Raw genomic sequence first — 27,879 nt, forward strand, 5'->3', positions numbered from 1 at the left:
TCATCCAATTTTGTTCATCCCCCATACAAGTACAGACCAAATTGGAATTAACTTAGTCCTGTTACCATAATAGATTTTAAATTAGACAGTAGTGTCTAAAATTGGACAGCAATGACCAAAATCAGACACTTGTAACTAAATTGGACACTATTGTCCAATATCAGACACTTAAGTACCTCAATCAGACATCAGTTTCTAGAATCTGACAATAGTGTCCATAATTGGACATTTGTGTCTAATCAGAATCCATTGAACTCTGATGGAATACTATTTAAGGGCCTCACCATCAGAAAATCAATCACTGCAATTAAATCCATTGAATTCTATTGATGTTCACTGGAATCCATTGGACACCAATGGAAGAATGCACATCATCAATTTAAAGACTTTCAACGTGGTTGATGAGTACCACTTCCAGTGGCTTATTTTGATTTATACCCATAGACTTCTGGTTTTCCGATATAAACTTCTATTTTCTGATGGAATCTATTTGCGAGAATTGAACAACCCTCCTTATACTTGGACATTAATACTTGTCCTGACCTTTTCCACATGCAAAGAAGGGGATTTGACTTAAGTGCACAATATAATATTCAATCATTATGAAGAAAATACTTTGAAACTATCTCCTTTATTAAGTCAAATTTCAGTCAATTACTGATAAATCCCAGTTCCCCTTCTTTCAAGGGGTCCAGTGTTCATGGATATAATAAGAGTTCGGTAACTTTCAAAAAGAATACCAAGTAATGATGGAAATGTAAAACTAATAAAATCAAAGTTAAACATATTTTACATTGACATGCAAAAGAGCACCAGCTAACAAATTTAAAAACCTGGATGGGTGTACAACTGATCTTGAAAAAACTGGGTGTAGAGTCAGCAGAAAACCCCGAGTTACAATTATTTATGGGAAGGTTTAAGTAAGACTTACCTTGACTAAAACACCCCAAAAACCTCCTGAACCAAATGTTAACTTTAAAAAATAAAATTAACCGATTTTAAATATTGATAATGTCTGAGAGCTCTAATAATAGTAACAAGGTCAATTCCATTGTTGGACAAGAGTGTTTGGGAAAAGTAAAAAAAACTCAATACCTTACTATTCACCATTAACAATTTACAGACATTGTGCAAGAAAAGTTTGGCCTTAAAAACTAAAGCAAAAAAACATTCAGTGGCCCACCTAGTTGCCTTGTGAACCTTAATATATCACATTCTGGGGTCTGGATAAATTTTTTACTGTCAGGGCAACAATTCTTGCCATCAGCTTTAGAAGCACTCAAACTAAACCTGGTACAACAAAACTAGGTGAATCTACACACTTGTTCTTCAAATTTTCTCACTTTACATAATTGTCCCAAAAACAAAACTTTTAGATCCAAAAAGATTTCCTGGGTGTTGGTGTACACACTGAGCATTTTCACTGGGTACGAAGGAAGTTGAATGGTACAATAATAATTAAATTTGACCACTATCCTTTGCAATACCTTCACCTGTTTTACAGTCTAAAGTTTCTATGAATGATTGAACTGTATGCATCTTAAACTATCCACTGTATTTTGTGATGAGTCAATAGTTCTCATCATTGTGACATTCTACTGCAAATAAACCAAAGTAACCAGGTGAGTACAAACTTTTCGTTACGACTAGGAAACAATGGATTCTCAACCTTATAGATAGCCTTGTTACACAATTGACTTCTAATTATACTTGTACTCATTTCACTCTCTAGATTTCAACTTTAACTTCTCCTAACTAAAAAACTTTGATTGTTTTTGTTGACTACTCCTGAAAATTAAGTGTTCAATCAAGACAACATCCCATGGTCAACTTAATAATTATTGTAAATTGTTAAATTCTCCCTTACATCAGTATGCAAGTTCTCCCTATTATTCCCTATATATTCCATATGGTACCTGAATGAGAATTTGTCAGACAATGTAGTTCTTCTTGAATGTGATCATTTGTTCTATTCTTATGACCTTAAAGTTTGATTCAGGGGTTGGTAATGTTGGGAGAAATTGGATGCTTATCACTCTTTGGGTGTTTAGGGTTCAATCTGTCATGCTTGACAATGCCATGAGTATTCACTCATTCATCCAGCTTATCAGTGACAGTCATTGGATTAAGCACAAAGATCAGTAGCTGAACCACTAAATTCGCCGTTCATGAGCACTACAGTATCAGCAATGCGGCTCAGGAGAGCAGCAACTGCATCCCTGTCATCATTTACCCAAACCTCACCTGAAAGATATTTCTCTACACTTCCCTCTGCTTCTTTAGGAGACAGAGATGGGCTGGGCTCTACTGGCATATGTACAGTAAAAATAACAGCCACATGCTTATGCGGTGCATTTTGATCATCACAATAAGAGTAAAAAAGAATTGGTGAGGGTGGTGGGAGAAGCTCAAGGTGATGTATGAGTGCTACCCTGTGACCAGCTGCAAATTTGTCCTTCAGCAAATTGTCCATCATTTTTTTGGTCTTTTCTGGAGGATTTGCTTTTTCTTTTTTACCATCAATTCTAACCAAGGTTGTTTTATGTTGTGGATCTAGCTTTTCCGCCAGTTTAGTGGCCAGGCAATCCACCCATTCATGTGCCGCTGGAGGTGCAGCCAGTAAGAACACCAGTGGTTGGGAGGGATCCTTACTCCGTAGATGAGCCAATCCACGACTTCTTAAAATCTTCCAGAACCTGTCGGTCTGATTAGTGAATGATTTCTGTAAGTTTTCAATATAATTTCCGTAGACTTTCACCAAGTCAAAGTTACTCTTCATGACGTTCTCAGGGGGACCATTGTAGATAGCTGCAGCAATACATGCAGCTGCGAGGGCGAGGAAAATTCCAACTTTGAGAAAATAACTTGATTGCGGCTTGGTTCTTGGATCCACAAAGCCTACGGGAACATCCGGGTCAGACTTCGTTAATTCCTGCCCATTCGGCCCTGTCTCAGCAAAGTCACTAGCATGTGTGTCTTTATCTTTACGATCATCTACACCAATTTTTGTTTCTTTATTTTCCCCCGTGCCCTTCTCAGGTACCTCTCGTTTCTTCGCACCTTTGCCACCGTCACCTGGACCTCCATTTGTCTTAGTACGGGCCTGAACGATTTCCCCTTCTTCCCCGAGATGATGTTCCCCACTTTCTCCGCAAGATTCATCTTCGACGTCTTCGGAAGACATTGCCCCACTTTCTCCGCAAGATTCATCTTCGACGTCTTCGGAAGACATTGCCCAAGCAAAATATTAAATGGAGAATATTGATCAAACATGGACCTGCTAAACAAAGCGCGCGATTCTCGGTAAAATCGCTTTGGTAACCACGCATACACATTTTCAATAAGGAATATTATTGGTCAATTGATTACAACTAACCAATGAAAACTTCTGTACTAAAAACGCGGAAGTTTCTTGGAAAATCGGCAAAGGACATAGTAGCGCAATCCAGAAGAATTATGGAGAAAAACGAGAGATTTGTGCTCCTGATGATAATTGTGTGTGCGCCTCAGATAAGCGCGATACTTATCGAAGGTATTGTTGGAGGTGCTATTGTTGTAGGTGGGTATTTTGCGCCCAAAATATATTGTAAATTCACTGAATGCTGCAGGGACAAGTGGATTGCACCCAACATAACGGGTTTACAATCAGCCCTTCGGAGGCGTGTTTTTGGTCAACACTTAGTCACCAAGGCCGTGTCAAAGGCACTTGTTGGACATTTGAACAATAAGTCGCCTAATAAAGCGTTGGCGATTTCCTTCAACGGCTGGACGGGATCTGGAAAGAACTTCGTAAGCAAGATCATTGCCGAACACCTCTTCAAGAAGGGATTGGAGAGTGATTTTGTTCATCTGATCATAGCTACCCACGACTACCCTCACAAGTCCGAAGTAGACTTTTACAAGCGCCTGCTGCGCAGTCGAGTGGTAGAATCTGTATCAAAGTGCCCCAGATCGCTGTTTATCTTTGACGAAATGGACAAAATGCCACCAGGCCTCATTGATGTGCTTAAGCCCTACATAGATCACTACCCCCCTAATGCAGGCAAGATCGATTATCGTAAAAGTATCTTTATATTCCTTAGCAATACTGGGGGTCAGCTTATCAACAATGCTGTTCTAAAACACTGGAAAGACGGAAAGAAACGAGAAGACATCAAGATAAAAGAGATGGACAAAGTTATTAATCTCGGTGAATTTAATAACAGAGGTGGATTTTGGCACTCCTCCCTTATTGAAAAAAATCTCATAGATTACTTTATTCCATTTATGCCGTTAGAGAGATCTCACGTTAAAATGTGTGCTGAAGCCGATTTAAAACAGAAAGGACACCCAGTCACAGATTCCATCCTTAATAAAGTAGCAGATGAACTATTGTACTTTCCGGATGACCTAAAGGCCTTCTCAATGTCTGGCTGTAAGAAAATTTCAAGCAAAGTAGACTATGTTATGGAGTGAGGAATTTTGAAAACTTTGAAGTTGGGACATACTACGGAACAAGTAATGATGCATGTAATCTGCCATCTATCTGCAACTCCCAAATCAGACTTTCCTGAACTGTGTTGTTGAACAAAATGAAAGTTCTACTGAAAGCAATGATTAAAAGACAGTAAAGGAGACAACCTAATATTAGCTTTTCACCTGCAGGTTAAAATTATGAACTTTTATTTGCCATCCTCTATAAATCAAGGGCAAGAAATCACAAGATGTACTGTAAGAATGGGGACTGTATTGGGACATTTTTCTTTCTTTTGCTAGGAACCTACCATCATCTTAACATGTGTATTTTAGAAGAGATCTACTAGTCTTTCAGTGACATGACTTTTGTGACAGTTATTGGCAAAATTCTTGATTCTGTTTTAGAAGAGATTGTTGTGTCAGTTATGATTGTCTTGAGTCCTCACAGATTACCCATACAAGTTGCCAGTTAAATGTTATCTTATAGTATTGATGACCCCCAGTATTGCTTAGTAGTATTAATATATATCTATCATTAATAAGTAATTTAAGTAGTGTCCCCGATTAGTAGGCCTGAGTGCAAGCCAGGAGATTAGACTCTTAAATAAAGTTGTTGATTGATTTATTGCCAGAATAAGTCAGATCAGTAGACTCTCTTTTTATGATTTCATTGATTACTAAAACATTGATGTAGTAATGGTATTCTTATTACTGGTAGTCTAAAGAACTCATAGTATTTGTTTTAGTATTTTGGTAAAGTATTTTAGAACCATATTTTAGAAGTGTCAAAAATAAATTGGTATCAGTGTTTATCTTACTTGAACATGTGTCTCGAAAATTTCTTTTGTCCCCGATCACTGGGTAAAGTTGATGGGACTATTGCTAAATTTTGTTAAAATTGATATCAGTATTGTTTGAGAACTACAAGCTGGGTTTCATTTTGGTCCCTTGCAAGGGTAATCTTCCATGGCAAGGAAATGGTAGGGAAAACATGTGGCCAAAATGTAAACACACCACTTAGCCAGAAAACCCACTCTGATGAACGAGTTCTTCATCTATTTCATTTTCTTCATAGCTGGATATCCCAAAATGATCTTTGTCTCACTCCAACATCACTTATCCTTTATCTTGAGAGGTAGGGGAAGAGGTAATATATGTTGAACACAGCACATTAAAAAACAAAGCTGACTTTTTATGAAGAAGACAAATTTACTGTCACTTTTATTTCTACATGGTGACAGAAGGACTTCTTTCCTTGTGAAAACCTGATACACATAATGTTCTTTACTTCACATCTAGGATAGAAAGTGTAGTCAAATTTTGGGTTATGAAAAAGGTGAACAGGTAACTTCTGCCACGTCAGGTAAGACTTTGATCTGTATTATTCACAAAATAAATGTTAATCATTTGGTATTTGATAACTGTTGTCGCCTACAGCTAACCTGTCACTCAGTGTATGAATAATTATTATCAATTCTTTCATTCTTCATAGTTTGCCAACTGATTCTAATTTTACTTTGTAAGGGAGGGGTGAAAAGGGAGATTTATATTTGGTACCAATGTCATCAACTAACCCTACTTAACACATTTTATCTTAGGAAGCTTACAAGCCATTAAATTTCAGAAGATGGGGGCTCATTAGAGAAGTAAGCATCTTATAAAAAACTCAGTGGCATCCACATTCTTTTTCTTCTGAACTGGTTTTCAGTTATAAATTATTACACTGTGACAGAGACTGTAACAGACTTTCAAATACACTTTTTTGTAGGTGCACCCAAAATGATACCTGGCAAAAATTAATACCATTTATACTGTAGTGAACATTTGCATCCCATCATTACTGATCAACAATGTCATTCTGCCATGCTCTCTTTGTTTCAGAGTGTTTAACTGGAGAGAGGCAGCCTGTTGAGAGGTTGGTAGGGAGTGCATATTATAGCATGTTATTTCTGTCTTTTGGTTTGATGGCTGAAAAACAGAACCAAATTCAACACCCTTTCATCACATTTTCCATAGAATATGTTGCACAAAGGAACATAGGAAGACAGCCTTTCAAACCACCCCTTCTAATTGCTCAAGAATTTCCAGAAGATGCCTCAATGAATGTAAAGGGCATATCGTCATATCAGTGAAAAGTCTTAACTGGCACTTTTATCTTAAGACAAATATTTATGAAAATTCATGACATTTATGAAAAATGTGAATGGGAATCTCAAAGGTGCCCTTAGACAGACACAACAAAAGATAATTTTAGTATGAGTGAATTTAAATGCAAGTTGTGTATTCCATTTTGAATAAAATCTTTTAACATTTTTTACTTGCTTCTAATTTCTTTTACCTTCATTGATGACTTTTTCAAATACAAATCTGCTGCATCAAATTTTTTTTCACAATACATCCTTATTACTCAGCCCTACTTAGAAATTCAGCTTTGTCGGATAATTAGTCTGTAGTTCACATAGTTCCTCTCTTGCTCAAGCTTAATCAAACATTAATTAAATGGTTATTGAACTTTCTTTAATGAGCAGTCTCTCCTTCATTAACTCTGTTTGATTAAGTTCCATTCAGGAACTGAATGGAACTTAATCAATGGATGACTGATACCCCACTCACACCACTGAATAGATGACTGATACCCCACTCACACCACCAAAATATGTTTATTTAAACAGGGTTTAAGTGAATGAAAATCGGAAAAAGAGAGCTGTTCAAGTTAATTTTCCAAGGTTTCAATGAATCACTGACTGTGTTTTTAATCAATGTCCTAAATTGAAAATTTAAGAAGAAAATAATTTGAAACCTTGTTTAACAAAACAGCTTTAAAACATGTTTTAGCTTTGGTGTGAATAGGGTATTAGGTATAAGGGTATTAGGAATACTTTTGGATCATTAGAAAATAATCTGATGCTGGTTGAAACTATGTTGTTTGGGTAAATTCAATGTACTGGCTAATCATAGGGACAAAATAACAGGCTAGGGACACTATTCATAACAACAGGACATAGTCTGAGTTAATATAGGCTGGCAGAGAATAAAAATCTCAAAGGATTTTGCATTCCAAAAGTCTTTAATGCCTGGCAGTCAATGCATACAGGACCTAACATAAAAAAAAAAACAACGCTGGTTAGAATAGAATACTGAATATCACTCACATACTATGTATGAATAATCTCAATCTTACCCTCCACAATTTTTTTCTTGCATGCTATTGGTCTAAATACATCACATGATTCAACATTCCCCAGCTAAAACTGAGAAATATTCAAGGATGTACCTAAGAGATGTTCACCAATTTTCAAACCTTATATCCACTGCAATAGGTCTTTGCTCAAAATTTAATTCAAGAGGAGGGAACATTTTGTGGTTGTAACTGAAGGGTCATAAAGTTGTACCAGAGAACACTGAAAAGTAAAAACCCCATGCAGCAAATGCTGCATCCCTCATGTTACAAAATATTTGAAGGATAATTAAGCACATTAGCCTTCATTTGGCATGCAAAAATGTACTACTTTGGTCCTTGGATATTATTTGGATTATGTCTGTGAACAAATATAATTCAAGTTAAATGGAGGCTACTGTTTATTCAACTGTAAATAACCTTTCAGTCAGAGTTAAAAAAAAAAGAAAAAATAAAAGTTGAGCAGATGAAATCACTTAGTTTCACTGGAAGAAGAACTCTGTTGGCAATTGAAGAACTCTTGTTGGCAATTAATTGGTTATGCCAGAAAAAGGAAGCTTTCACCCTTTACACCCAAACATCGGTATGCATATTCTCCATACTATTCTCTATACATTTCCCTAATGTGCTGACAAGGAGAATTTAGATCAAGATCATTTCCTTTATTCTCATGACCTCAATGTTTGATTCCGGGGTGACTGTGTAAGGAGAAATTAATTAATTTTGTACTTGAGAAATGTTTTTAAAATTACCCATCAACTGTTTTATTCTTGTTGTATGTCTTCCTCCTCATCCCGAGGGTCTTGTTTTTCTTCTTCATTATCTTTTTCTTCCTCATAAAAGAACACAGGACCTCCATTATAAATATCATGTAAAAATGTCCATGTCTCTCGTGACAGCTGCCCATATTCGGAGCCTGAAAAGGACAAATTAAAAAGATGCAATGAGTATCTAAAAGTATAAAGCAACCTAGCCCATGAACACATTTAGCTTGCAAGTCAGTAGGGCATCCAACTGAGAAATCTAAAGGTCTGGGGTTTACATCTGCACACAGGACTCAAACCTATTTTTTTTTCAACTGTGCAAATGTTGTTCAAAATACTTCTTCAATAAAAAACCATTTTTTACTATGATAGTGAATGGAAGCTTGTCCCACAAATACTTACTTGCTCTGAGTACTTTTGTGTTTCCCTTTAACACAATTATATTGCTGTTGTCTATAGGGCCTGGAGGATCTGAGACAAAAACAATCATTAGAATCACTTAATGAAATAAAATCTCGCATTCTGATTGGTTAACAAAGCAAGGTATTTAGCATGGAATTGCAAGTTAAAAATGAGGTGTAGCGTTGCTGTGTTGCATCTCTTGATTCATGCTTAGGATAAAAACAAACAATTCTATTGCTGTTTTCTTTTTTCCTTATTTTGATTCAAATATGTGATTCAAGGATAATCAATTACCTGACCCGTAAAATTTGTGTTAAATTACACTTGAAAACCAATATTGCACTCATTGCTTTGCGATTTGTGCAATATTGGTGTTTGCATGCAATTTAAGGTGGAATTCCCTTATCAGGTATTATAGTTCACCACTAAATTTTCTCCGGTTCTTATTGGTTTAAATCATTCACATGACGCAATAGTGTTCATCCATGGAGAGAGACTATCAGCCTATAGTGCCGCCCACGGAAAATACCCAGATGGATATTGCCTGTCTGCAAAAAATACCTGGATTGATAGTACTCATCCATGAAAAGTTTTGAATAGTTTGACGGCTGTGAAGTTAGGCAGATCAGAAAAACAGTGACTTTTCAATTCTGACAGGCATAACGTATTATTAAGACAATGTACAGTTGCGAATTATTGACATTTGTGACAAGCCGTAGGCACAGAAGAAAATTTAGTGGTGAACAATAAAATCAATAGAGTGTTTATGTCTCGGAACTATCAGTCTGATAGTTGCCCCTTGGAAATTTGATGTTCTTAAAACTAGCATATTTGTTTTAAGAACATCAAATTTCCACGGGGCAACTATCAGCCACTAGTTCCTCGACAGAAACACTCTATTGTTTAAATATGAACCAAGCAGGTGTAACTTTCCCCCACTGCACCATCAAAATAACTGTCTGATATTGAGACTTGGTATCAATTTGCTGCCTGCTAAACAGTCAACTAAGGATAACAAAATATACAATCTCTTGAATACTTTGAAAACAAACTGCACTCAACAAAATTTTTATTGGAAAACACTGAATGATTGAGTAATAAGGATATAAGGGTGACAATGTTAAACAGGTCGTACCATCTTCCTGTCCTTTTACAAACACTTCCCATAGTTTAAACCAACGCAAACTGATAAAATACACATCCACATTTTCGTTGGCTGGATAGTCATGGTTCAACTGAGGAAATAAAAATACAAACATGAAAGAGGAAGTAACTAGCAATAAACCACATAATTATAAATTAAAAGAACCTTATCACAGATAATTTATCTCAAAAAAAGGAACCTTTTCAATTCCAGAGGTGACCAAAGAGGAATTTTCCTGTACATTGTAGCGACTAAAACTTGCGTTTCTATTAATTGTCAAGCAACTGCAAAATAATTTGATCTGTACCACAATTGCAATGTTCTGTTGCTAATCAATTAACTTCATATTTTTGCATGAGGTTATGAAGGATTTAAATGACATCTACATACATGTCCATCAGGCAAATAAATTAAACGTGTATTTGCTTTGTGAGTGTTAAACATGTAGCTATTTTAGTATCAATATATTTCCAATCAGAAAGGTAAAGAGAAGATGGAAAAACATAAACTGGGAGATAATGTTTCATTGAATACTAAAATTAAGAAGAAAGTGAAGCAGAAAGTGCAATGATGTTATATTTACATTTTGGAAGTAAAAGGGTCTCAACTAAAATTCACTTAATTTATTTAAATTTTCTAATCAATCTGCTCCTTCATTAGCCCTCCCTCTCCTTGTACTATAGCTCCTGAGGAAATGTTTTACTTGTTGAATGGTACCATTACTCTTCTATCATGATTCACTGGCTAAGAATCAACATAATAATGACAGAAGGTGTAAATATACGGTTTTAAATCAATTTGAAAATACAAAGTCTGAAGGTATTAACTTAGGGTTAAGATAAAAGAAATATATAACAAACCCTCTTGAATGTTTCCATTTCTCTTTGTCTTCTTCTTTCAAGTTCATCTAGAGCTCTCTGACATAATAATTCAAAAAGGGGCTGTTACTTTTCAGTATCATAAATGGCAAAATAGGTCATTGCAAGTTTATTTTTGCTATCAATATACTGTAAATGTCTTGCTTGAATGTTTTACAGGAAACACTGAGTAAAAGTAGGTCTCAAGATATCAAATGAATACTACAAGTACCTTGCAGTGTCTGCAGATGTTAAGTGTTGTAGCTGGGGGACCTCCACCAAACCTACACCAAGGCAAAAAAAAAATCTGGATTAAAATGAGACTACTACCAAAGTGTTTTGATACACTACTTTGTTACAGAAATGTTTCTGTAGTTAGTAAACTCACCGGTTAAGAAGATGCACCCATACAGATTGCGGAAGGGGAACTGTGATCTCGTGAATTTTCTCAAATTTCAGTGGATCCACAGCTAGGAGAAACAGAAAACTCAGTTGACCACACAGGGAGAAGAACACTTTCAACCCAGACATATGACCAACTACTAAACTAACCAAACCTTATCCTGAAAATGAACAAAGGAACATTGCTAACTGCCTCCATGACTGGAATTCTGTCCATGATTGATCAATTTGTTACACTTCCAAGACAGTGTGGTAGTACCTGTTAATACTCCAGGGTAAAAAAAGGAACTTTAACAGTGGAATAAAATGCCCAAGAACACAACATTATGATCCTAGATGGGACTGAATCCCGACTTCCCAAGCTTGACTCCAGTGTACAAAGCACTAGACCACCATGCAACACCACACTATCCTCAGTTCTAAAATTTGCTGTTAAAACATCAACTATTTCTCACATAATGCAGTTAAATGTAAACCTGACCACTTGTGAGATGATTCTTACCTCCATGGCGACACAAAAAATCAGAGTTTGTGATCGGACCTACAAAAGTAGGAGATAAGAATTTGCATATAAGACAAAGGTGGTGTCAAAGTTTGTCCTAAATCATGGCACTTAAGATATTATTAACAATTATTAAATGAATCCAGTTTAAAGTTGCATTCAAGCAATGCCTGTTCACTGCCAGTCAAAGCCTTGGTCAAGTTAACCTGATCATCTATATAAAGGCTGCTTCTTAAAGGATAAACTGCAATTACATTAAGCACAACCTCTGACAAAATTATCACAAAATATGTATTGTAGGTCAATTTGTTCTTTAGGTAAATTTGTTTCAAACTAGGTTAATTTTATCTCAACCTCGGTCAGTTGCTGATGTCTGTCTGTCTGTTTTTTTTTGCTATGTTGAGATTTCTGGAACCGGAGGCAAATAGTTGTTTTAGTATAATTTCAGGTTCCAGACATCTCAACACAGCCGAAAAAAAAAAAACAGACAGACAGACATCAGCAACTGACCTAGGTTGAGATCAAATTAATAAAGGCTGATAGTTTCTAAAGAAACTGTTTGGGGCTGCGTTGGTGGGGGTAACTTGAAAAAGTTGAAATGGTAAATTGGCCACTGTTACGATTATAAAAGCTGACGTTTCCAGCATTAGCCCTTCGTCGAAGGGTTAACGCTCGAAACATCAGCTTTTATGATGATATCATAACCTTGGCCAATTTACCATTTCAACTTTGTTGATATATTCAAATTATTTTGAGATCAAATTAACCTAGTTTGAAACAAATTTACCAAAAGAACAAATTGACCTATAACATATGCATTTATCAATGATCTCTTACTCAAATACCTGGTTCCATACAAGACTGAAACTTCGTCAACCATTTCTTGGAAACAAAATACCTGGATTCATGGGTCTACAGAGCAAATAAAGTAAAAGAAAACATAACATGGAAATGAAAAGCTACTCTTCAATAAAAGCTTCAGAAGATTTCAATATTAAGCAATCTACCTGCTGCCAAAGAATGGCTACTAAAAAAAGAATGGCAATTAAAAAGAAAGAAAGGATAGCTACAAGGGCCCCAGCCTTGAAAGAATGGTTTAGTACCAGGTAATAAAAAGAAATTCTTACGAATACATGCATCATGAATAAATCTTGTGTTCATGATACAATTAAAAGAGAAAATAGCATGATCATTCACCATGGATCAGACATATCATTTGGATTAATAATGCAGAAATGATGTTGCTGAGTCAGTCCACAGCTGCAGTACCTGAGCATCTTTCAGTAAATTGAAGAAAGTCTGTCGTTCTCTGGTGGCTTCGTCACTTGATTTCCTGTTCACAAAATTTAAAATCAAAAGGATATTTAATTTTTTTTCACATTTCTTAATCCACATCGGAAGGGAGTATATGATAAGAAAACTGATAATGATCATGAATTGCCAAGTAATTGTGATTGTTTTGCATAGGGAAAATGCCAGAATTAGAAGAAAACTTAGCCAAAGCAGAAGTAAACTCTTTTCCTCAGCAGCCCGGGCCTTTCAATCTACCCTCCCGCTTTGCAGAATAGCCTGAAATGTTCAACTGACCTGTAAAACAGTACATAGGCTTCCACATCAGCCACAAATGAGTCAGAAACTGAAATTGAAAAGTTAAGAGGAGCACATCAAAACTCTGTATTTCAACATTACTCAACATTATATCAACTCATAAGGAATTCTCCCCACCAATGTTATAAAATCCTGGTAAGGTCTACTTTAATTTAAAGTCATTAAGTTGCAGTTCTTTTTCACTAGATAATAACTAAGCTAATTATTTGGTGAATGACACACACCTTCGCTGACCCAGGAGTCATTGAACTCATACCATTTACCATTGATATAGTTCTTGGCAAAGGTTACATAGTGTCCAGCTAGAAGACAAAGAAATATCATCCTTATTAAAAACATAACTTAATCTTATGGAAGGAACATCCTTGATAGGGATAATCTCTGAAGTTTCTATTAATGCATTCTTGTACACAATAAAAATCATGATTTGATTTGATTTGATTTGATGTAAAGAATCTAAAATAAGGCAAAAATGAATTAATTTTAAGTAAAGTTAGCCTTACTGTACATAAATTTAGTTATTGATTAAGCCCCCAGATCCACCTACTGCCTTTAATAAAAAAAATGACTGACAAATGTGGCAATTAAAGTAAAGTTCACTACATCAACTTACCTCCAACATTACCATGATGTGTGATAATGGCAACAAGATCATATGTAGTACACTTCTGGGTTGGATCCTGTTTGTGAAAATCTGACGGGGAAAAAAACAGTTTTTTCTTTGTGCTTTGATGAGAATCTGGTATGAACTGGAAAATGTGCATCACCACTGTCATTTAACAGCTTCTTCATAAAGTTTTGAAAAATCATTGCATTATCATTAACCCATAGACATGTGCCTTAACTTCTGCTGATGTTTCTGAAATTTAACAAACTTTAAGATTCCATTGAAACGTGTTCATGACAGTTGTTGTTATATTCTATACCTTTAACCAAGAATGGTTTCATGTCCAAACCAGTCAATGGGAATGAAATGAAGTGATTTATTTTTGAAGAGAAGTACATCTCATGCTTAAAACGCTTCAGATGAATGCACAAAACCTACAATGAGAAAAAAACAAGGCAGTGATCATATAAATTTACAATATCTACAATGTAAGGCATTATTTAATTCTAAAATATTGGTAAATTGATTCTGACTGCCCCCTAATTGAAAACCATTTAGATCTATATTTTGGCATCAGTAACAAATGTTAGACTTACCTCAGGGAGGCGCATTACTTTACAAAGTTTGACACCATTTCTTAGCCTGAAATGTTATTATATTAGCAGTTAGAGAGTTGGCTGTTATCTTAAGATGTTTGTATTAAACAATAAAAATTTAATGCGATAAAACATTTCTTAAAATCATTTTAAGATTAAAAAATTGCTAAAAGACGACGATGTTTTGACGTTAGCTGAACATCATTATCAAGTCAAAATATGTTTGTGAGTTCCAGTCTATAAATACTTAAAAAACAATAGCTGATTAAAAGCTGTTGGTAATGTGAGAAAAAGATGATTAAAATATTAAACAAAAGTTTTGCACGTATGGAGTCCGTCTGGATATTTAAGTTAGGCTTAAGATTCTTCATGAAGAGCATTTCCAATACTAAACAATCAAATTTGCTCTGGCACTTTCTTAAAACTGTGAATTGGTCTTCTTTCAAGAGGTTGTTGTTACTGTGAGTTTCTAAGAAATGTCTATTGATTGCCGAATTTTTGTGCTCAACAATGTGTTGATGAAGGTGTCAGGCTATGTATCTGACAATCTGCATAACACAGATCACGTGAAAAAAGATAAACAACACACTGCCTATTAACAATTGATGGCTTATACAACACACCGCTTATTACTAGGCAGTGTTTAGTATTTAAAATGTTCTTCATCAAGAATCTTAAGCCTAATTTAAATATCCAGATGAACTCATATATGCGAAACTTTTGTTTAATATTTTTAATCATCTTTTTCTCACATTACAGCTTCTAATCAGCTATTGTTTTTTAAGTATTTATAGACTGGAACTTGCAAACATATTTTGAGTTGATAATGACGTTCAGCTAACGTCGAAAAATCGTCTTTTAGCAGTTTTTTATCTTAAAATGATTTTAAGAAATGCTTTATCGCAATTTTTTTCAAAATCACTTCTTGTTGTACTAAATAACTAAATTTACACTTAGTAAGAAATGGACAGATTTTGCAAACACTGAACAACTTACTTTCAGGTCATACAAATAGTTGAAAGAAATATATCAGCTTCAAAACATTTACTGGGGATGAATGATTTGAACCCAGGAGTAAGAAATGATCAGGTAGTCTGATCATCTGCAAGAAAGCTGGTTTGAAGATTGTTGTCAGTGGCAACCACTGAACAGCTGATTTTAAAAACCCTGAGCTAAAGTCATCATAAAGTCACTTGACTCTGATGATGACTTCTGCTCAGGCTACTAAAACACCAGTTACTGTCACTTAAAAAAGTCCTTTCAATGTTCCTCTCACCTGGACAATTACACTAGCCAATCAAATACTTTTGTCATACTTAACCTACTTTCAGTACTTTACATAATGCTGTGCAAACTGTAGGTCCTACAGTTTGCACAGCATTATGTAAAGTAGTGGGAGTAGGTCAAGTATGAAAAAAGTATTTGATCGGCTAGTGTAATTTTCCAGGTGAGAGGAACATTGAAACTGGAATGATTTTTTAACAAACTAACTTTTTGAAACTACCCCATGTTATACAAATGAAATGTAGGAAGAATTCTATACTCTACAGCTGTAGTAAGATTAGGGGAAATATTATTCTTTGACATAAACATACTTTTTGCACTTTTCACAGCTGTACATGTTGTCTCCTGAAATATAGATGATGATAAGCCATGTGATGGGATATTTTGATATAACTAAAACCACAATAATATTTTTATAATATTATTATCATTATTAACATTACCATGTTTGGTAAAATTGTAATTCCAGTTAATGTAAAATAACATTTAATTTAGTCTTTTATGCAAAGCAAACCAATAAGACTATTGAAATTTATGAGAAATTCTGCAGAAGACATTTGTAACCCGATTTCAAGAAAATTAATCTTACAATGGCATCACCAAGAGGTATAATTGTGAACAATTTCAAATCAGTAAAAAAGATATACACTAAACTACAATCACAACTCTCTGGTACATTAAACACATCTGGTTCATCAACACATCTGGTCCATCCCTGAGACAAGATGCAGTGAGGTTTTGGAAATTTGTTAACAAAACAGACAACAAACTGACAAAGACAAACCTTTCAATTCATCCGCTGAAAAAAAAGCTGACAAGCAGTCTGAAAGTGTGACTTGTGGACCTAAAAACCAGCTACAGATAACAAACAGTACATATTAATTTTTTCAGATAACTGAGAGTGAGTCATTGCTGATACAGAACTAAATTTTTTACTTCTGTTATGTGAAAAATTTTACAACCTGGTAGATTGTGACTTTTCATTGTTACTTGGTCCTGATTATTAAACATCAGGGTTACGAGCTAAGACAAAGGAAAATGGGTATTAATCTATGAACAAAATAATAAGGGAAAATGGCTCAGTCAGTCAATCACAGTCTAACAGTCAGTCAGCCAGTCAAACAGTCTGTTTGTCAGACAGTCTCTGATACAAGGTGTAGCATTCAAATGGGATGTAACAGCAGATTCTACAAATCTTCTCAAATGCACCTTCTTAGCCATTCAAGTATTGTTGACATCCAGCTTTTATCCTGATCTCTGTCCATAACAGATGAACATGATGCTAACGGCGTGCACTGTGAGGCGTGAAGAACTGTCAGCTCATCTTTGCCTATGAATAAATAAGAGTTTCAAAGACTCAGAACAACCTTGTACAAGTACATTTACCTGCAAGTTGCAATATCAATACTTATTAATGAATTGTTGTGTGAATTGAAGACAAAAAATTATTTAGAACTGTTACCTGGAATTGGTAGAGAGACATCTTGAAATGTTTCTGCCCTTGATGAAACCTGCAAAATGCAAAATTGCTGTGTAAGCATTTGCCTCTATCTTTTTTCCCTCCATTTGATTGACCAAAAAGCCACTTTGGCAAGACCTGCAAATTACTCTGCAAAAATGGTGGTCTAATCGTGCCTAATAATCTCCAACTCTGATTTGCTTAAAAAAATGTTCAGCTCCAGTGCAGTTCTGCCTACATAAACCTACCAAATGGAAAATGGCAAAGTGTCCTCCTACAGCTATACATGATCAAAAAGTGATTTAAATATCAATATAAACACAGAGTCCATATTGCACACAGAAAAAAGGACTCCACCTCTAAAGAACATGCACATCATTACACAGTCATGTAATGCTCTGTTACTGATACACATTTTTAATCAGAGTACACTAAAATTTTACAGATTAACTGTGCTGTAGTACCCTGTGGCAGGTTAAACATTGCACTGAACTCTGTATTGTTCCATCAAATAAGTCAGTGACTATACTGCTGTAGTTCAATGGTACTTTCTTCCTTTTCTTCCCTATTACAAAAAAAAATTGATAAGTCTGTAGAATTTTACTTCAAACATTCCTGACCATTAAAAACCAACTGAAGATTTACAAATTTAAAGGAGACACATTTCAATCCTCAACAGATACAGATTATCAATGAATTTTAAGGAACCATTCCTCTTAACATAAAAGGGGTAAGTTTCTAAGAAATTGTGGAGCTGCATTGGAGGGTGGTATTACAAGATAATTTGCTTGTATCAACAGCATTGATAATGTGAAATGTCCACTGCTGAGAGTTTCTTAGCCTTTAGCATCTCTCTACAGTGGTCAATTTCCTTTAATCCTCAACAAAGATTGAATAGGATGCCAATTTGAAGTGCAGGTATATACATACATTACATTAATTGAAGCTCCCCCTTAGGGGCTTTTCAGCCACAATGTAGACTAACTAAGTGCTTAAAAATCCTCACTGGCATGAGGCAGACCAGTGGGCTAATTACAGAGCGCAGCCGAGGAGTTGAACTAGGGGCAACCGAGAACAAATCCAGTGAGTGGCAGGGTGGAGGACTTGTACCAGGGACACCGGATTACAAGTCCAGCACCCTAACCACTTGGCCATGCCACCTCCTATATAATGTCACATACACAGTGAACGTTCAGCACCTTAGTATTCTGAGCTGTATCATATCTAATGAACACATAACCCACAAAATTGGCAAACCAGATCAGATCAGATCTCTGGGACATTGCACAAGTGAATAATTATCTTACTTTTTTCAGCTATTTGCTCCGTTTTGGTTCTTTCCTGATGAGATGGCTGCCTCGTGTGTTCCATTGTGTCTGAATCCATAGGCTTTTCCTCTTTGATTAATGCAACATCCTCATTGTCCATGTTTTCATCAACTTGATCATGATGCTCTGTTTCATCATCACTCATTGGCTCACCCTCGACAGACAATTTCACTTCATTATCATCCACAGGATCTGTGCCTGTCTTCCTGCGTTTGGATTTAGAGGCTCCATCAGTCTCCTTATCCTGGTCTGTCTGCTCTTCTGCTGTGTTAACATGTAGTGGTTTAGCATCCATGGCATCATCACCACTTTCTGAATACATATCCACATCACCATCATCTATAGGAAATGATATAACTTCATAAAAAAAAAACCAACATTCCAAATTCCAATTTGATCTGGAAACAGTGGACAAGAAGAGACACCCAGAAGAATGTCCACTGTTAATCATTATTATTATCATTAGTTATTATTATTAATACTATTTTATTATTATTACTATTATTATATTATTTTAAGCACAGAAAAGAAAATTAACCCTTCCACTTCCACAATCTCATTTAATTTAATTTGATAATTTCTCCTTAACATCTCCCTTATGATTCTCACTTTTTAGTTTTGAGAATCTGGCATTGGATCAACAGATAGTTCCCCAATTTATTATATTTTTCTTTATTCTCAACAAGGGTTTCCCTGCCATTGTATTGATATTGTAAGGAGGAATTCTCTCTCGGTTACTCAAGGGAATCACTTAATGAAGGTAGATTGATAGATTATACAAGATTGCTTGTATTGAAATATTTATCCAATTTTTTTTTTTTTTTAGCTTGTTGCTTACAGCCTATTTCAATCTTTATAATATTGGTAACTTTAAGCCCTCTTGGTCTTTCATTTTTTGTTTTTTGTTCTTCTTTTTTCACAAACTGATACTATTATGGTCATATTCACAAATCTCTGGCACAAATGAGCACAACCCTTTGACCACTGACAGTGACTATAATCTAATTCTCCTTAAAAAAAAAAAAAAAAAAAATCACCCCTGCATTACTCATTAAGGTCATGAGAATAAAGGAAATGATCACAAACTACAGAAGCTCTTAATTGTGGAACAAATTCTCCTTGTCAGCACCTTAGGAAATGCACAGTGAACAGTTTGGAGAATATGCATACTGATGTTAAGTGTAAAAAGTTAAGCCTCATGTACCATCTTGAAGGTTTTCAGTATGAGACAGGCTTGTTCCCCCTAAGAGTCTCTTATTGTGATGGTTTGGTTCTTCATCGTCACTGTCAGAGGACTCTGGATCAGTTGTAAGTGACAGCACAGGTTGCCTTATCTCCTCATGTAACTGATCCATGATACAGCGTAGGAATTCCTGAGCATCCTAAGAAAAAGAAAGCCACAAATGACAAAAATCTTGGTGGGACTCAAAAAAATCAACTCCCCACATAAAATTTTGAATTGTGTTCTAAGACTATTAACAACAATAAAACTTAAAGGGACTCTAGGAAAAATCAATTTTCCAACAGCAAACATAGCCAGTGAACTCTCCATAGTACTGTTGGTAATACTTAAAAGAAGTAACCAATTATGTTAACTATGATTTTACTCGACTGACTCTCCAAGGAAAACAAATTTAAGGAAAGAACTTAAACACAGGCTATCTTACCTGCTGCCCATAACCTCTGAACTGAGAGTTGATCTGCCGAACACTACGAAGCAGCTGAGATGGCACAACATACTTTGGTCTGAATGAAGTAAAAGGTTGTTGCAGAGAGCAGTCATGAGTAAACATTAAGACACTTTTAAACAATAACATGCATTCTGCATACAGCTAGAACCAAGAATTGTAAAAAGATCCTGTGTGGACCAAACAAACTCTGAACTCCTTGGGGTTTCAAATTATTGCCCTTACCACTCATGACAAATGTCTATCAACACTTCTATCTCCTTGATGAGTGAGCACAAAACTAAACTACAGGCAATATATCTATTCAGCATTTCAACTTCAGAAACATTCTGAATTCAAAAAATAAATTACAGGTACCTTTTCCTTGACCATATCTCATTGACTAGTATTGAAAAATTTCTGCTGACAGAAGAGTTCTTTGTTTCTTTTGCAAAGCTTCCACATTCCAAGAAATATTGAGTAAGGGGTGGACTGCAAAAAAGTTGATTCAAGTGATCATTTAAATTAATTCTCATAACTTCAAAAAATTAACGAGACCTTAGTATACAAGAGAACACTTCAATTTGGGAGAAGCCTCATAACAACTATCAGGCATTCATAACAGAGTCTAGAGTACAGGCCTGATTTTTTTCAGGTCTGATTTTCGCTATTGCTTAAATAGCGCTATCTACTGTGAGGATCGTGCATCATATGTATCTAATACCGCAGTTCAAAATATATGAACTTCATATATTTCATTGTATCTGATTTATCACTTTCACGGGTTTATTACGAATCAACTTAAAGGCCTGCTCCCAGTTGGCTCGATAGCTCAATTGGTAGAGCACTGCACTAGTATCGCAGAGGTCAGTGGTTCGAATCCCGTACAGGCCTGATTTTTTTCAGGTCTGATTTTCGCTATTGCTTAAATAGTGCTATCTACTGCGAGGATCGTGCATCATACGTAAGAGTCTAGAGTATATATAACTTTCATGAAAAATAATAAAGTCACATCTCTTTAAAGCAGACACCCTCAGGACTGTAAACTGCAGTCCAAAATGGATCATTCTAGTATGTTGCAGAAAGTGTAAGGAAAGGCCTTGTTTGGGTAAAATTTCATTTAATCAAATTATTAATTTTAATATCTAATTTTGGAAAACTGAGGGAGTTATGTCCATGTAAAAAAAAAAAAAAATCAGCTCTAAACAACTTTCTCATGACTCAGAATACAATTTATCAATAATATACACAAAGATTGTGTCTTATCTTCTGTAAGGGACCCTAGGCTATGATAATGATAATGATTATGTAACTTGACCAATGCTGAAAACAAATAAAATGAATTAAAGTAAATTATACAATACACATGAATAAAGGGGGTAAGTTTATAATAAAAGAAACTGTGATGCTGCATCAGTGGGAGTAACAATTCAAAGTAATTCTGGTTTTATCAACTGAGTTGATAATGTAAATTGGCCACCCTAAAGAGTTTAAAAGCTGAAGTTTGGAGCAATAGCTCTTTCTCAGAGCAAATGATGTAAATTTGCCATTATAAAGAGTGTAAAAGCTGAAGTTAAATGAGCATTACCCATTTCTCAGAGCAAATGACCAGGAGGGATTTCCCCCTCAAAACTTCAGATTTACAACTCTTCATGGTGGCCAATTTACATCAACTCAGTTGATAAAACCAAAACTACCTTATAAAATACACAGTCGAACATAATTATAAGAACACAAGCCTACCAGTTTGATAGAGCCTGAAGAGCAGCATTCATGTAACATGTATTTCCAAGGTTTGACAAACCACATAAACCTGATAAACAGAACCATCTGACAATTTGTCCTAGGCCTACTTACAGGTGAACATAATGTAGCCTGTGCAGACAAAGGTGAGTACCTTTCTCCTTCTTAACAGAAAAATTGACAGGTGGGGGAATGGTATCATCCACAAGAATTGAAGAAAATATTTCAAGGCCAATTTATTTTTCAATCTCTTCCCACTGACATTTTAACAGAAGGTCATGCATATTAACAAAAATATTTCTCTGTGTGTTTATCCAAATTGTGACATTCATGTAGCAAGTGCAAAGTAATAGTCCATTCATTTCTCCTAAGCTTTTTGTAAATGAAATGTAACTGAATGAATATCAGTTATTATTTGAAGGAAATACCAGCTTCACTTTAAAAATTTTAAAGTGACCTTTTTGCATCAGAAAGGGTAACAATGTTCAGCACATGCTGTTGAAAATTCAACCAAGCCAGTCTCTCATGGGTAATATTTCTTGATTTGCATCCTAGCAAATAAAATATCAAGAGTCTTCTCACCTCTTGGCTTTAGGCCTTTCTCTAATTCTAGTGCATCTTCCATATCCAAGACCTCATGAGTCTATACCAAACCAAAGCAGAGAAAAAACATTTCGATAACCTATAGATTGTTTCTAAAGTACACCCCTGTCTTTCTCTAATAGGTGGTGCATAGAGAGGGCTTCAACAGTTGGCTGCTTGCCCCTAGACAGAATACTACCCTCGTAGCTTGTAAATCCCCATATCTCTTGGATAGGGTGAATGCCTGAAAACAACCACAATAAAAGGGCTCAGGAATGCTGAGGAATGGCCAATACCAAACTGCTTGAGGACTAAAAGGTGCTAGGTGTTACTGAGTCGCAATGTTCCATGTGAGCCTGCACTTGTGATGATTATTACTTATGAACTTTGTGTTAAAACTCTTGAAAATAACTCAAGAGGAGAGCCACTTTTTAAACATCTCCCGAAAGAAAGAAAGCAAGTGCATCTGTATCAATTAAGGAACGCTAGCAATTTTTCAGTGACTAAATGCAGGACCGAAAGACTGCGCCACAGCTTTTTCCCAAGGAATATTTTACCCTTCAACAAATAATAGTTTCTTTTTATATATATTTGCATACCCACATAGTTAAATGTTAATTCTTAATTATTTAATTAATTATCTTGTATTTCTGAACCCATTGTAGCCCAGACCCTATCCACGCATGTAATTTTATATATTTGTTAAATAATTGTAACCACATTGTAATTCAGATTTTCTGTGAAAATGTGAGAAATAAACTTATCTACCTACCTACCCACCTATTATTGCTAATGAATTCCATGTTCAGAATTTGTTCTAAGGTTTTACGTGGAACACCTGGGACATTATAACTAAATAGTACCCTGTCATTCCCACCAAGTATTCCTTATTTGCCCTCTGCTTTCAAACTCATTAATTGCACTGGAATTGTGGGTTTCAGAAATAAAACTAACATATTATCAGTGCTTTCAATAAGATCTGGCACCCGCCGGAGCTCCGGCGGCTATTCTGTTGCGAGTCGCCGGGTATATTTCACCGCGCTCAAGTCGCAGTCGCCACGCTGAGTCGCAATCAAGTCGCTCTCCGGCGGATGTTGTACCGAGGTAGCCACCTATTTCAAATCTTATTGAAAGCACTGTATTATACCTTGGCTCTTGAAGGACTAGTTCCATCAACACTGCCTGCAGAGCTGTCAGAGGGCTGCACTTCGGCCTGGCAGCTAAAACACCACATGTGAAAATCTTGAAGTTGTAAACACAAGTGGTGATCAGTTTCCTACAGAATGTAAAAGATGGTGGATAATTAATATTCTGGAAATGAGTAGCATAGATTAAGGGCATGTGGAGTTTGCCAGTGATATTGTGTTCAGTTGTCTCTTCCTTCCATAAGCAAACACAAGACCAATTGGTTGAATCCATCAGAGTATTTAAATGTCAGTTTTACTTTGTAAGCTCCTTTAGTGATCAGTACTTCATTTCTCCCCACAGTGTCAGTGTATTGTTTGGTAAATGTTAAGAGAACCAAGGAACTGATCACCAATGAGAAGTAACACTGATCTTGAAAATGTTCTCCCAATTGTGGCTAGCAATGATGAGGATATTCATGTCAAATGAGGAACTCATGGGGCTGTGTGGAATCTCTGACACCATAAGGCATTGTGGGAAGCTGTGGCTCATGCTCTACACATTTCTGTAAACTATTTTATCTAAATGCAGTAATACCCAAAGCTATATTTGCTCCATTATGGGAAGAAAAATATCTGTACAAGGTGGTTGCTTATTAAAAGCATTTAAATGGCTGATGAAGGGAGGGCCTTTCATGTCAAAAAGTATAGACAATCTCCATCCAGAAAAGAAAGGATGTGAGGTGCTTCTCTTCTTTTCAAAGCTGAGAGATTTCAAAACTCAACCTACCTGATTGTGAAGCTCAATGTGATTGTTACCAAATCGTCCACACCCTACGAATGAACAACACTTCTGAAAGGAAATAATAGTATGACGGTAGTTAATAAATAGCTGTACACATGCATGCATTGTTATACCAAATAGATGGAGAAATTCTAGATTCTCAGTGCTCCAGTTCTTCTCATTAATTCAAATTTTTTGAAGGCGCTTGCTCCTAAAAATTATGGCTACCAGTGCTTTGCATCAACAAAGAATACCTAGTTTCTCAAAGTTAATCAGTTTGCTTTATTCATAATTGGGCAGTTATAATTGAGACCTAAAAATATTGACAATTAGCTTGGTTTAAAATATTCATCACAAACCTGCAAGCAGACCCACAAATCTGATCCTGACTTTTCACAATTATCACAACTCTGCTGAGGAAACATAAATTATATTAAGAAAAAAAAGATTAACGGAAGGCAGATATATCTAAAGAGAGAAAGGAACATGTAATTCTAATAATTATGTGATGCAATTGGAAAAGGGTTCATGACAGACAGAGGTATCTATAGAGACAAAGGAACATGTTATTTTGACATGTGATGTGATTGGATAAGAGTTCATGACAGGCAGGGGTATCTAAAAAGACAAATGAAGATGTAATTCTGACTTGTGATGTGATTGGATAAGGGTTCATGACAGGCAGGGGTATCTAAAGAGACAAATGAAGATGTAATTCTGACTTGTGATGTGATTGGATAAGGGTTCATGACTGGCAGGGGTATCTATAGAGACAAAGGAACATGTTATTTTGACATGTGATGTGATTAGATAAGGGTTCATGACAGGCAGGGGTATCTAAAGAGACAAATGAAGATATAATTCTGACTTGTAATGTGATTAGAAAAGGGTTCATGACAGGAAGAGGTATCTATAAAAACAAAGGAACATGCTATTCTGACACAAGTTCAGTAAACAACTGGTATTTACATCTTAGACGTGACAGAGTTAACTAACAGACGACAAGCTAATCAACTGATAATATGGCTCCCTCACTCACTACACAATTGTCATGCAAATGACTGACTAACCAGTCATTTTCCAATTTAACCAAATTGTTGTTTACAAATACACAAATTTGCAAAGCTTGTTTCTCCTAGCTTGTTTTAGGTCCAACCTAGTGACTGACTTTCTGATGATCTAAGCTCCTTCTGATTATGATACACCACAAATGGTACAGCTGCCTTGAAAACATCACAAACAGATACAATTGTAAGAAAAATTATATTTACATACATGTACAGTCTGCACGCGTTTTTGGCACTTTAAAAAAATACACAAACAAAGAGACTGCATAATGGTCTCTTGTGATCAGCTGCAAGTAAAGATATGTTCAAGAGATGCAGACACAATATATGAATACAGTTACATTGCTCTTAGCATCAAGAAATGTCCACTTTTGGAAAGTATTGTTGCTAAGTCATGCCATGTATCTGTAACATACTTTTAACAAACCAATTTAAAGGATAAATCTTATTCAATGTGTTTGCAATTTGTTTCTTGGTTTTCTCCTGTACACTACCTACAGTTCAGCGTATTTAGTTAGTATATCATCACCATGATTATAATTGAAATTTATAAAGTTGAAAAGTAAATTATCCCACAAAGCACAGTATATTTGCCTGCAGTTTGAGTCACAACTTCCTGTATGCAAAATTCTGAGTGACTCTAATAGCATATAATAGATTTCAAAATGAAATAGTTCTTTCACATTTAAATCTGATATAAAAATCTAACAATGACAGAGAATTTCCTAATAATCATCATTTTCTTTTCATGAAATGAGTAAAAATTATATCCAAATTGAGTGCAAACTTCTTCAGTCTACACAAGGTGTAGGTAATGTAAACATATCTTCAACACAAAAGGCTTTGCTACCAAACATTATGAAAACAGCTTTGCCTTCTTAAAAGACTGCTTTAACTCCCATGACATCAATCCATCAATAGTATTTTTATGCTATTTAGTGCTCCTAAACTGCAAACCTCTCCAGCATGTTTTATCGAAAAAAGTTTTTGATGTAAAATACTCCACAGACGTTGTTAACATAGCTTTTACAATTCTCTACCAGATGGACCTTAACAAACAGCAAAGAAAAAATTAATGCTAATTCATACTTGCATCATAATATTAAAATAATGTAAGTCACTGCTTGATTCTTTGATTTTTGTTGTGTTACTACTTCAACATGATGAAGAACTCCCCATAGTGCTTACACTGTGCATATCATTAGCCTCAAATAATGAAACTACAAAGCAGACAATTCCTTGTAAACAGCTTAAGTGTAAGTAGACATCCAAACAGCTGTATTCATCCATACAAAATATACGCACCATCTGTCTAAATCCACAAGATACTTCTTTAGACAGAGAGGAAAAAAACGCCTGTTTTTCCAAATATTTACTCTAATGACAAATGACACAAGAAGTTCTTCATTTTATAATGAACTTCAAATATGCAAAATAACAGAAACACAAGGCAACGGTATTTGATCAAGAATAGATAACTCGCTGACGGATTAACTTAAATCCTCGAATAAGCTATTTCTTTTAAAGCTTCTAAAGAACTAAGTAAAAATTCGTTTCTAAAAAAAGCTTCCACTATTTACCCAGACGAGGCATAAATTGCTACATCGATCCGTACGTACTCAAGTGGTAAACATCCTTACATAATTAGCACAAGCGCTTCCTCACCTCTTTCATTTTCCCCTTTATCGCTTCTACATTTACTTCATCGATAGAGTTCAAATGAGGACAAGACGGCATTTTCTTGCAAGCTACAGCCACACTATGACTTCCAAAGAGGAAAGATTGCAGAGCATGAATCGGCGCGTGAGAAATACGGGTCAAGAGAGCAGGAAGTACGAAGAACACTTTGCCTGTGTTGAGTTGCAAACAGATCAACTAAACTCTTAAGCAAACCAAGCCTCTCTGTCTTTTGATTACGATACGCTGACCAAAAGTCTCAATATCCGCAAAAAGCCAGTTTCTTCGAATTTTTTCCTCTCATATTGTCTCATTCAATCGAACCGTCTCGCTTTGGGAACGTAGTAATAACAGAACTGAACAGAAATAGTTAGTTTCTCTTTAGATGTTCACGTCCTACATGAGAAGATGAGCTTTCCTTCATGTCTTGAAAATGATCCAAAATAATGTATGACAGGACTCTAAAATTTACAGCACAGCCGAAAACAAGTTTTGATCTGGAAGATCACTACTTCAGACAGAAATTTTGTCCGCCATGTTTTTTTCGGCTGACTCATTGAACCCACAATGCACTTCAGTATTTTGGTTTTTCTTAGGGTGGTACCCTGGGTCACCACGCCCCCTCTCCCTAGGAAGCCCATTCTAACAC

The 27,879-nt window shown here is 35.6% G+C and overlaps 2 protein-coding genes and 1 pseudogene across 5 annotated transcripts; 1 reads left to right on the forward strand and 2 right to left on the reverse strand.

The window, feature by feature from the left end:
- Positions 1–612: 612 nt before the first annotated feature.
- Positions 613–3,376, reverse strand: LOC111320291 (torsin-1A-interacting protein 2-like). Its single transcript, XM_088757051.1, has 2 exons — positions 2,245–3,376; positions 613–1,598 (listed from the first exon to the last, which is right to left on the reverse strand). Exons 1-2 carry the CDS (start codon positions 3,230–3,232, stop codon positions 1,570–1,572), a joined length of 1,017 nt encoding a protein of 338 aa, XP_088613177.1. The 5' UTR covers positions 3,233–3,376; the 3' UTR covers positions 613–1,569.
- A 10-nt stretch (positions 3,377–3,386) lies between these two features.
- Positions 3,387–5,274, forward strand: LOC148733232 (torsin-1A pseudogene; annotated as a pseudogene).
- Positions 5,275–5,644: 370 nt separating this feature from the next.
- On the reverse strand, positions 5,645–27,797 carry LOC111328874 (ubiquitin carboxyl-terminal hydrolase 20). Of its 4 annotated transcripts, none has more exons than XM_088757048.1 (30): positions 27,219–27,796; positions 24,846–24,896; positions 24,493–24,555; positions 23,726–23,854; positions 22,579–22,639; positions 21,997–22,066; positions 20,632–20,745; positions 20,254–20,332; positions 19,791–19,968; positions 18,566–18,925; positions 17,723–17,823; positions 17,262–17,310; positions 17,009–17,129; positions 16,584–16,654; positions 16,111–16,144; positions 14,516–14,561; positions 14,239–14,353; positions 13,926–14,006; positions 13,537–13,614; positions 13,292–13,340; positions 12,974–13,037; positions 12,550–12,616; positions 11,705–11,743; positions 11,189–11,270; positions 11,033–11,084; positions 10,804–10,860; positions 9,935–10,034; positions 8,800–8,868; positions 8,386–8,549; positions 5,645–7,552 (listed from the first exon to the last, which is right to left on the reverse strand). In XM_088757048.1, the coding sequence occupies exons 1-29, from the start codon at positions 27,288–27,290 to the stop codon at positions 8,398–8,400; spliced, it is 2,604 nt and encodes an 867-aa protein (XP_088613174.1). In that variant the 5' UTR covers positions 27,291–27,796; the 3' UTR covers positions 5,645–7,552; positions 8,386–8,397. The 4 variants fall into 4 exon arrangements, with proteins under 4 accessions (XP_088613174.1, XP_088613173.1, XP_088613175.1 ...); XM_088757047.1 differs by having other exon boundaries at positions 24,846–24,899; XM_088757049.1 differs by lacking the exon at positions 27,219–27,796 and adding an exon at positions 26,643–26,666.
- Positions 27,798–27,879: the final 82 nt, after the last annotated feature.

Source organism: Stylophora pistillata, chromosome 4, assembly GCF_964205215.1.
Source record: "Stylophora pistillata chromosome 4, jaStyPist1.2, whole genome shotgun sequence".
Lineage (NCBI taxonomy): Eukaryota > Metazoa > Cnidaria > Anthozoa > Scleractinia > Pocilloporidae > Stylophora > Stylophora pistillata.